The 11,508-nt window shown below is 43.0% G+C and overlaps 2 protein-coding genes across 2 annotated transcripts; one reads left to right on the forward strand and one right to left on the reverse strand.

The window, feature by feature from the left end:
- The first annotated feature begins 2,833 nt into the window (after positions 1–2,833).
- On the forward strand, positions 2,834–4,462 carry LOC131272103 (dnaJ homolog subfamily B member 14-like). Its single transcript, XM_058273731.1, has 2 exons — positions 2,834–2,986; positions 3,066–4,462. Exon 2 carries the CDS (start codon positions 3,263–3,265, stop codon positions 4,361–4,363), a length of 1,101 nt encoding a protein of 366 aa, XP_058129714.1. The 5' UTR covers positions 2,834–2,986; positions 3,066–3,262; the 3' UTR covers positions 4,364–4,462.
- A 1,582-nt stretch (positions 4,463–6,044) lies between these two features.
- Positions 6,045–8,214, reverse strand: LOC131261393 (cytochrome P450 4d8-like). The gene is made up of 4 exons (XM_058263416.1): positions 8,055–8,214; positions 7,087–7,540; positions 6,458–7,020; positions 6,045–6,385 (listed from the first exon to the last, which is right to left on the reverse strand). The coding sequence occupies exons 1-4, from the start codon at positions 8,212–8,214 to the stop codon at positions 6,045–6,047; spliced, it is 1,518 nt and encodes a 505-aa protein (XP_058119399.1).
- Positions 8,215–11,508: the final 3,294 nt, after the last annotated feature.

Here is an 11,508-nt window from a genome sequence, read left to right on the forward strand (position 1 = left end):
TTTGACTGTCGCCTTGGGTGAGGGCTACAATGGCGAACATTTATCTAACCACAGTCCGTTCTCCATTGAAATCAACACTTGGTGTGCTTCTCGGGACCGTGGTGTAACAACGGTTACTAGGAAACGTTTGGCAAACGTTTAAACGTTCCGACGTCACTCCGCTGGTAAAGTTTTTCTTAAACGAGGAGATAAAAAATAAACTACCCGTTGAAACCCGCGCACCAACACACGTGTGTGGCCTCATCTAAGCCCGTCCGCAGATGGCCAACCATAAGGCTTCCGGGTGCTGGAAAAGAAGATGCAAGGGAAGGAAAATTAAACCCACCATACAGCGTCACGGAAGCGTACGACCTCACACTCGTGGCCACTATCCGGTTTTGCGAAATGGGTGTATGTGTTTGATTAGACTAGCGAGAAATTATGCGAACCGACAGAATCAAAATCCGCTGAATCATGACTCCACACACAAGATGGCTGGAAGCTGCACCGCCTTCTGGCGGAACGATCTTTATGTTGTTTTTTCCCCAAAGTGATTATCTCACTAGTTCTTGTTCTTTGTCTGCACGACTTGCGTCAGTTTTGATATGCTTCCTTAATGACTCTTGTAACTTTTATCTCGATATCGCTAGGCCAGAAGTTTGGTGGAACTGAATGGATAAACCCACCGGTACACATTTTTTCTAATCATTTCCAGAATCCTCTTTCTTTATTGGCTGTGCCTTAGTTACTTCAGAAAATAATCACCGATCGTGCATTTACAAAATGATATTTTTCATACGAATGCAGCAAACGTGAGTCAATACCACCGCATACGGATTAGAAAAATAAATACACGAATGTGAGACAAACAAAAAAGATTCCAAAGAATGTCGACGATTCAACAGGAGTTCGCGGGGAAAGAGAGAGGGAAGAAGAGGAAATTGACGCCAATAAGCCTAAAGAGCCTTCGTCATCTTCGACGCCGTGAGTCAGCAAACGAGCCGCCCTCGTCCGGGTGCGCGTGCACTGGGAACAGCTGATCGTCCAACGTCCGACCCTTTTCGGTGCAGATGTACCGAGCCGCCATTGATCCAGTGCTTGTGCACCGGAGCGTTTTATGAGTTTGAAACGGGCAGCATGGCGAGAGGAAGAGAGCAATATGTCCGCAGTCTTTCCCAGTGTAACGAAATGCGATAGCACGAAAGAGCTGAGATGGATCGATAAAGAGTAGAAAGACGAGAGGAAGAGGAAAACGAGGTTACCGAGCGGCGGAAACGCATAGAACCGCTGTTGTACCCTTCCTCTTTTCCCTCTTATCCAATAGAAAATACGGAACAAAACAAACCTCACCAACACAGGAACACTCGCGAACAAGATCAGTAAAATGAGATGTCGGGTCGAAGGTATTTTCTGCTCCACCATTGTTGTGACAGTTGGTTGGAAAAATATTTACAAACTTACTTGAAATATGAGGAAGATTTCGCAAAAACCGCAGTGTCCATGGTCTCGCGGGTGGAAACTGTTCTTCTGTGTGAAGTCATGGGATGTGGATCCTGTTGGTCGCCATGATTAGCGAAATTAAGTGTGATGGAGAACTACTTAATTGCTTGCTGTTCATGAAACATGCCAAATTTGCAGTTTTACCTCACTTTCCTGGCTTCTCGGAAGAGGTAAACAAAATTTCAACCATCTGTAAAAAAATTTCCCTCGGATTTTGGCTCGTACCCCATGGTATGCTGCGACCTCTTTCCCATTGATTTTACGTTTAAGTCAGGTTGTTCTAGCAAAGCTTTATTCAATCGTATCGCTACGTTTAAACCACCTTAGGCTGGTGTCATTGCTTTACCGCACGATGTTTTGTCGGACGACAGGTCCGCCAATTTTTCTGTAATTTTTTAAATTCGAAGACGATTAAATGAATTTTATTATTTTTCTTAGATGAAAGGCACAACTCCGAGTTGATAAAGTCCAACTTTGTTGACAGATAAAATCGGATGCGTCCATCCGAAAAAATCAAATGATTTTGATTTTGTCGTGCGGAGAAATCGTGCGAACCTTGCAGCTGTCAAATCCCATACATTTTCGCCTGTCAAAAGATCGTGCGGTAAAGCAATGACACCAGCCTTAGTCGCATTCAAATTGGTTATTTTATAACTTTTACACCTTTGGCTGCTTCATATAAATATTATAGTCAAATGAAAGTCACCCGGTTGACAGAAATTTAAATTGTTGCTGGTACTATATAGTTCCAGCAAGAGTCCCAGCAATCTGCCATGGAAAAACTTGCTGTAACTGACAGCTGGAAAAAAAATTGAATTTTTGTCAACCGGGCAGATTAACTTTGCACAACATGAAACATTACCTTCCAGGGAGAGCACTCAAAATAAAGGAGATTTTAGTTCCTTCTAAAGAAAACTTACAAAAATTTTAAGAATTGTGACATAGAACTTATTTGCGAATTGTTGTTGATAATTCTGATTCTTCGCAATTGTTAAAAATCAAACTCATCCCGCTAGACAATTTCGAGCAAATCGTCCTCAAAAACGTCCTCCATGACACAAACATCGAGCAGTTTTGTATGGAGAGTAGGACGAGGAGGGCGATTGCTCGAAAAACGTCCTCCTTTTGTTTCATTCCCATACAAAAAAGGAGGACGTTTGTTCGCGCGGAGGACGTTTTGAGAACGATATTTCGAGCTGCCTAGCGGGATTTTTTATCAAGACGAGACTATGAACTCACCTTTTTATTGACCTATCTTGGCGTTACACCATGTGACATTCGCCGAGATACAGCTGTCATGAAAATTGAAATACCTTCACTTGTACTTCATGTACCTTTGGTAGAATTAAAAGTGATGTGTTTATTTTAGTAGAACAATTATGTTTTTTCGTCCTACGGTCCGTAGTAATTATTGACGAAAAACGAAGCATAATGGTTTGCTAAGTTGATAAACAGTTGTTTTCGGGCGCAGGTGGCAAAAGGCATTGCCAAAAACCTTTTGTTCAGGGTAAGTAGAGTGATCCATGTGATCCCATGGTATAATCGAATGACGACATGTAACTCATGTAATTGTATCGATTTTTCAGCCAAGCATCATCGGGTCGGGATCTGTTTGGATGTGACGTGTAGTTCATCAGGAGTGGGACACGTGAATCTAGCAGTCACGTTTGTAAGGAATTTGCGAACTTAGTCACGCTAACATTGGATTTTAACATTCCACATCGAAACTGGCCTTGAGCTGTGCAGGTCATATTCCTTAGTTGTTCGAAACGGTGCAAACATCATGGAAAGCAATAAAGAAGAAGCTCGTCGGTGCATCCAAGTAGGCACGTTCTACCTTAAACTCGGCAACCTGGAGAAGGCGGAAAAGTATCTGAAAAAGTCACAGAGCTTGTATCCGCTACGTGAGGCAGAAGAGCTTCTCTCCCGAGTGAAGGCCGCAAAGTCAAGAACTGGATCGAATGGCACGACGACGAACGAATCTATGAAACCGGGACAACCAAAACTGAACGTCGACTTCACCCAGGAGCAGGCAGATGTGGTGAAGCGCGTTCAAAAGTGCAAAGACTTTTACGAGTTGCTTGGGATCTCCAAGGATGCTACCGATTCGGAGATCAAGAAATGCTACAAGAAGCTCGCCTTGCAGCTGCATCCTGATAAAAACAAGGCTCCGGGTGCAATGGAGGCATTTAAATCGCTTGGCAATGCGGTTGAGACGCTCACCGATCCGGCCAAGCGCAAGGCGTACGATTTATACCGCATAACAGACCATAGTTCCGAGGGTCGCTCGAGGACTTCGGGAAGCTCGGCAAGAGGCTACGGTTACGGTCAAAATGGATTCACTTTCCGGGCGGATAACGGACCAGATATTAACCCGAACGACATCTTTAACATGTTCTTCGGCGGTGGTTTCCCGCAGCAGCAGCATCAGCAACATCACTTCTATCGTGCTCGCGGTAGCCGCGGCACGCAGTATGGCGATGCCAATAGCGCAACCGGAAGCTTGTTCTACATGGTTATTTTGATTGTGGTCGGTGTATCCGTGCTGACGACGTTCTTCGCAACCGATCCGCTGTACAGCCTTCAGCGGACGAACAAGTATTCGGTCGAACGGCACACGCTGAACCTCAAGATACCGTACTACGTGAAGAACAATTTCCTAAACGAGTATCAAGGATCGCTCGGCAGGCTTGAGTACTCGGTGGAAGAGGAATACGTCACGTATATGAAGCGAACCTGTAGCAACGAACGGACCTATCGCGATGCGATGATAGGCCGTGCTAAGAGTTTCGGTAGCCGAGCGCAGTTCCAGCAAGCCCAGCAGCTGAAAATGCCCGCTTGTGATACGCTGTACCGGCTGGGTATTGGGGTGGTACACTATTAGACGGTGCTGGGTTAATGTAGAGCGTAAATACTATCGTACAATGTTACTAAGTGAACGTTGTCTTATTGTGTTCCTCTTTACCATTGTTTTTATTAGTTTTCCAGTCAAATCAATCTCCCCCATTTAGTCTCCGGTTCACTATTGAACCAAATCATGTATGCAAAGCTTTTATTTCGCAAGATACAATAAATGTTGAAAATAAATGATCATTTTAAAAACAATTCCATTATTGTTTCGAACAGATGTGTAGCAAGTAAAACATTTTCGAATGGGTGTAGCTCAGATTGGAAATTGCAAATGTGAAAGCTAGGAATAAATGTTAAAATTTAAAACACAACCACTGGTTTTGAATTTATATATTTATAAATTGGGATTACTTCGCGGTAATCGTGTCTCATTCGAGCATGAGAAAAATGCTAGAAATGTGGTCGTTAAAGCGCGGTTTATATGTTTACTAATAACCATCTGATTTATGTCATAAGAGTTTTCTACTCGTATTAATAGCTTTGTTTGGATGTTATTAAATGGGTTCATCATACACTTTTACTGTTTCTCCATCGAGGAAATGTAGAAAAAATGTGACGAATGGCGGTTCTCATTTTAAATGTTCAAGAATCCTCCAATCCTCTAGCAGCCATCCACAAGGGGAAGCTCCAATGCAATAATCTATCTCATAAATCCGAAAGTTTTATTTTTCCCTTGTCCACATGTGTCACCGCGACAAGAAGTTCATCAACCCAAACGACAGAGTGGCAGATACCTTTCGAAATGCTAACGATAAGCATAATTTATTGCTCTTCGCCACCCACGCCGGGTAAGCGGGTTACATTCTGGACGTATTAATTTATGAGGTCCCGTAAAAAAGGCATCCCGCGGCCGGGTGCTGCATCACGATGCAGCTAATAGCCATTGATCGTAATTACGTTAATGTTGGAAGTAATTAATTCTTGATTCAACAGGAATTGCAGGAAATCCTTCCGGAAGACCAATGGCGAAAAAACCATAAAACTTCTGTGGAACAGGGTCCTAACAGGATTAACGGGAATGCAATCGCGAACGTGTCGAAGCGTGAATTGTTGATTACTCGCGTGGTGAGTGGTGTCCACGCTTGTGATTTTGTTTTTACCACGATGTTCCGAAGTCAACCCCGCGGAACTTGCTGACCACCCGGACCGGGCCCTTAATGGCATCCAATTGATACGGCTGAATAGGTTCATTCGCCCGTTACTGGCGGGTGAGTGCTACAATTTGAACGTTAAATTTATTAATCATTTTTATTGATTGTCCCAGATCGAGGGTACACAGAGCGGCTGCGGAGTTCCTGGATCCCTGCAAGGCTGATGGAGGATATGAAAAAAGCCCGCCCTGTATCATAATTGATATAAAACGATAATCAATCATGTTCGAATGACATGACGCGGGCGGTTTGTTTCGGAGGTTTTATTGCAAGCAGACGAACTCGGCAGATTTTGGTCGATGTCAGCAGTGAACAACGTATTGGACTGGGTGATGGAAATTGAATCTTATTTTGGAGCTTGCTCCCGATTTTTTCCTAGCTTTTGAATACTGAATCAGGATCTCTTGTTTGATTGGACTGTAATGTTATTCATTTTATTCAAAAAGCATGGTCAGCTATCTAACAAGGATTCAGAATTAGGAAACCGTCTCTTTCCCGTCGCTGTCACTCACGGAGGACAATTTTCACCGGAATTCCAATATCCGGTCGTAGCACGAGATCGGTTTTGACACGAAGCTTTCCCAGCGACTCGCCCGGCAAAATACGATAGTTGGCAATCAGCTTGATCAGGGAGACTTTCATCTCCATCAGCGCATATCGCTGGCCGATGCAGTTCCGTGAGCCGATGCTGAAAGGAATGTAATCGAAGGGGCCCCGCTTGGATTCGGCTTCCTCGGAAAAGCGATTCGGATCGAATTGGTTCGGATTGGGGTAGATCTCCGGATTGCGATGGATCACGTAGATCGGGACGAGTACTTGTTGACCAGCTGGGACTGTAGTGCCATCTGTAATTGGAGCCAAACAAATGGGTTAGTGAATTGAGGCCTATAGCTCTATTGAAGCCCGTTAACACTTACTTAGCTCAAGATCTTCTACCAGCTCACGACCAATAATTCCCACCGGTGGATACATTCGCAAGCCCTCCTTTACCACCAGATCCAGGTACTTAAATTCCTGCAGGTTTTGATAGGTCAGTTCCGCCGTCTTGTGATCCTTGCCTAGTATTGCCACGATCTCCTCGTACACCCGCTCCTGTACGTCTGGATTTCGTGCTAGTTCGTAGATCGTAAACGAAATACCGCTCGTGGTTGTGTCGTGTCCTTCAAACATAAATGTATCCACCTCTTCGCGGATATCCAGATTGCTTAAAGGTTTACCCTCGACCGTCACGTTCAGTAGCAGATCCAGGAACGTCAGCTTTCGCTTCGAGTACAGGTTCTCCTCGTTCAAGTCGAACGCCACGTTTTCTGCCTTTTCCTTGGACAGTTGTTGGCGTCTACGGCGGATGACGTCGTCCGTGAAGGCGTGCAGCTGTTTGATAACTTTGCGCTGCTCCCATGCGTTCGGGTGTAAGACATCGTACAGGTTTGGATATGGAGCGAGAAGGCTGATTGTTCGCAGGAGCACCAGGACGGCCATACTGTTGAAGCGAATAGATAGAGGATTGTAGATTGGAACAGTACTGGATGAATACCAAAAAACTTACCGCTTCACATTCTGGACGTATTTGTTGTTGGGATTGTGTTGCGCATCCACCGACGTACCCATCGAGGTCTCGCAGATACTATCCAATGCCATCAGCGTGACATAGTCGTAGATGTCAAACTCCTTGCCACCGACGTGTTTCCTTAGTAGCTTCACCATCGTGTCCGTCTCCGTGTTAAACACGCGAATAAACTGTTCCAGGATCTTGAAGTGAAACGTCGGGGTGATGATCTTGCGCCGCTGAAACCACTTCTCACCGCTCGCGATCAGCAGGCCCGTTCCAAGCCACGGCTCGATGAACTGGTACACTAACGACTTTTGCGTCTGCTTCGCCAGCAATACCTTCTCCACGTTCTTCGAGCTGGTCATCATAATGAGGTTCCAGTTGAACAGCGACCACATCATGTAATCCTTGCCATACTCCTGGTGCAGTTCGACAACACGCTCGAAAATACCTGTGGATGTATGAACATGGTAGTGATTACCACACCGAAATAGCTAATCCCGATAGGTGGTCACGAACTTTGGCCTTTCGCCCGTGGAAGATTTTGCGAGTGGTGGATTGGAAAACAAACGCTCACTGATAAGAGAAATCCAAATTCCGGGTCGATAACAATCATTACAATGCAAAAAGTCTAAAGTGGGGCAACGTGCACTTTCCCAGTATGTTTATGAAGGTATTTTAGTAATGTTAATTGAAATAAGAAACAAACATATAATGCCAAAGTATTTCACTTTCAGACAAACGAAATGTTGGAAGAATGTACATAATTGGATAAGGGAAAATCTTGAGAACAAATATGATATCGGCCAGTGGCACGCTTCCAAAAATTATTAAGACTGTGCATAGAAGGAATGTCTTTACCATAGCCCAATTTCTCCGAACACATTCTCTTTCGAACCCATCTCTACTCCGTTTCGGAAAATGTAACCGGTCGGAATTCACAGTACTTCCAAATCCGTACTTACCTGGAATGTCTAAGAATGCGAATTCCATCAAATTACCAACCACCGGCAATGGTTTCGGGCCCGGAAAGTGTTTGTTAACTTTCTTCAGCTTTTTCCGCTCTATCAGATGGCTGATGAGCAGGAACACGAGCGTCCCTATGAGAAGGGCCTGCAGGATCATGGTGAAGCTGGCGACACACTGTTTTGGCTAGTGGGTTCTTCTGAACCTACCTAAACTTTGTCCACTACTGACCCGTTCGGACGGTAGGGGCATTCTTTTTGATACATCACTATCGAACCTTATCAACGAGCTTAACTTCAGATATCTTCGACCACACAGGTTGGCTTATCGGATTTTAGTTTATCAGGCCCATACGTACACAATTCCCAAGATAGGAATTATGTGGTAAACACACAACAATGCTTGGAACCGGTCAGAGGTTGTAAATTTAGCAAGGGTTGGATTAAACACCACGTTGTTTTATTTACATTTTTCTGCTTTCTCATTGCCAAAGGTGGGTCACTGATAAGTGTGTGGTGATCTGTAATCATTTTATTTCGCACTGGCAAAATAAAAAGAAGTCAATTCGGATGAAGTTGCTTACAAATTAAGATGCATTTTCTGTTCGTTGATCAAAGAACTTCAACATCTTGTTAGCTGCAATGCACAGTCTAGAATACAAATTACTTCCAATGGAACATTCGCCAACTAACTAGTGCCAGTTGAAGTTAAATTGAAGTTGAAAGTAGTAACGAACCCACACCAACAGGAAAAAAAAACAACACATAACAATTGGTCAACTTAAACGAGGTGCACGCCCGGAAAAACTATACACTAATTGTAAAACCAGCATCGGAGTGGAGAAAACCACTGCCAGGCAACACTGAATTCTGATGGTGCCCCGGGCTTTGTTCGAACTGAGGGCTGGGATTGGAACTTGGTGAAAGTAATTTACATTTGCAGTCGTTGTCTTTCAATCGATACGAAGCTCCTCTGGAGCTTAAGTGACGCTCTGGAGGCTATCAGTTAACGTTCAAAGTGTAGCATGCTTTCAAGTGAAATTACCGTTAGAGACCTGAAGTTTGTGGAAAGTTTTTCCAGTTCTGTGTAGGCGGAATTTTGCCTCTTTGCTTGAAGTATACTTCAGAGGCAATGCAGGTACAATTAATCACTGGGTTGAGATGGTGGAAAATTAAATGAGAGTGTGCTGCATTGCAAGTTTACCATTGTAGCGTTTTGGTCCTTTATCGGATCTTTTATTTCGGAGTTGAATTTTCGGAAAATGCTTCTTTTAACAGGTCCAGAAACATATGTTCATTCTTTATCATTAAGAATTTATTTGATATTGTAGAGCTTTTGCCATGTTTTTTTGTTGTTTAATTTCAAAAACTATCTTATTCAGGATTGATAATTGTAATCTCATGTCATTTGTTTGTGTTGCCAATATCGTTTTATATCTACATTGTTTATCGTTAAAATAAATATACTATCTCTTTACGGACGTCGTTTTCCTTCCCCTTTCATCGGTTTTATATGCAACTTATATACAATTCCTTCAAATCTCTTTCTTGGTTCACCATCGTCTTATGCAAAGATAATAAAAAGCAACAGCAACAATTACAGCAGATTTGAGTTTATCCTCTTACTGTGGATACATTTACGCCATTCTTATCTTACTATCCCGGATTGGTCTTTTCGTTTCAATCTTTCAAAACTCATTTGCATATATTTCGCACAACTCGCTCACATTGAACGACTGTTCAGAATTAATTTTCGATATTTTCGCTCTTTGTTCGGTGTAGTAAGAATGTTTGCTATGTACAAAATTCAACAATATTTACAGTTTCCAATAAAGATAGCACTAAGATTGCCGGAGTGAGTTTTACAGTAAATTTTCGCTTTTTCGCGCCTTCGAGAAACATTGTAATTATTTTTTTCTATTCGGTACAGCTTACTTTTGAAGTAAAGTGTTTCCATTCCTCAGGCACGGAAATGTACCCGCACATGTATGTGTTGCACCGTCATCTAGTTGGAACAAAATCAATTGAAATCCACCGAAAACTACTGGAAACTTTATTCAAAACTAAGCGTTGTGTCGATGGAAAAGCTATGCGGGCTAGTTCCCATACACCGCACCGAACTATCGAAAGGATTGGATAAACGTCGAGATGACTAGAATAAACTAATGAGGTAGATTGAACAAATGCCACTAAAAAGCTACGGAACTAATTGTCACTACGTCGGTCGGATTGTTCACAAATTCGAAAGACAGTATGCTTACTAAGGGAAATAAGCTGATGTTGCAGTTGGGATGCAAGGGAAGGGTGTTTTGTCTTGGCATCAACATTTTCCTATCCTCTTGGATTCTCTACTTTCTTAACCATGCGTTCTTGTAAAAGCCTTCGAGAATGAGAACTAATTTCATACAGTCACACGCATTAAATTCAATAGAAAGTTTATATCGCGGAAAATGAAAGGAGCAGCACAAGAAACTGTGTCATGTCAACCGTGATTAAATTAGTGCAATTGTTTTCCGCTTGAAACTTTTCCTTCATCAGGGGGCCGTGTCGGAAAATGGGAAAGCAAGGAAAAGCACAAATAGCATTCATTGGTGGCTTCCGCAAAAGACAAATCGTTCGTATTGTTTTTCCGAGTGGTGGCAAAAAGGCTGCTGATTTGCTTGGGTGAGCGAGAGAAAGACAACTTTCCGATGGAGCAGGAAAACTGCGAGGTTAAAATTAAAAGTATAAATAAAAGAAAGCAATCTCTTTCACAGCACGACACGAGAGCGCACATAAAAAAGCATGGTCCACCATCGTAGACAACAATGTCCAGCCAAGAGGAAAGGGTGGCCAAGGGAGGAGGGGAGGTGTTTGTGATGGTGATCTGAAAAAGGATATCGATGGGCAGCGATGAGAGGAAAACCAGTCAGTGGGAGGCAAAATCTGTTCCCCTAGAAGCTGTTCATTTGAGTGTCGGTTTCACAATTTTTCTCACTCTTTTACTCGTGGGACGATGCGCTGGAGGAGATTTAAAAGTTTTTCTTGTGGAAAATCCCATAATCCCTTCCGTACCGTAAGATGGTGCTAGGGCACCCAGCTTGATGATTGCTGTGGTTGAAATTGCCATTTAGATTCGGAAATCTCTTACTGTAAGGCGAGATTTTCGTCCATTTGGGAAAAGTTTGTGAGACGAAAATGGCCCATTTGTTTCACTGAGAAGATCATTTAACCTTTCTGTCCCTTTCTTCATCTTAAAACGTCTCATGTGAAGATAGAAGTAAAGTCAATGTATAAATCAAATAAAATCTTGTGTAAATTTCTTTCTGTTTCACCAGCAGAACGCGGGTTTAAAATCAACTTTGCTGGCCTTTGACGAAAAACAATGGCTTCTTTGTGAAAAGTGGTGATGCTTGTGGCTGTGAGAATAGTTTGGATAATGTTCCCAATTATTTGATGTTACACCATTGGTTGT

Source organism: Anopheles coustani, chromosome 3 (assembly GCF_943734705.1).
Source record: "Anopheles coustani chromosome 3, idAnoCousDA_361_x.2, whole genome shotgun sequence".
Classification (NCBI taxonomy): domain Eukaryota; kingdom Metazoa; phylum Arthropoda; class Insecta; order Diptera; family Culicidae; genus Anopheles; species Anopheles coustani.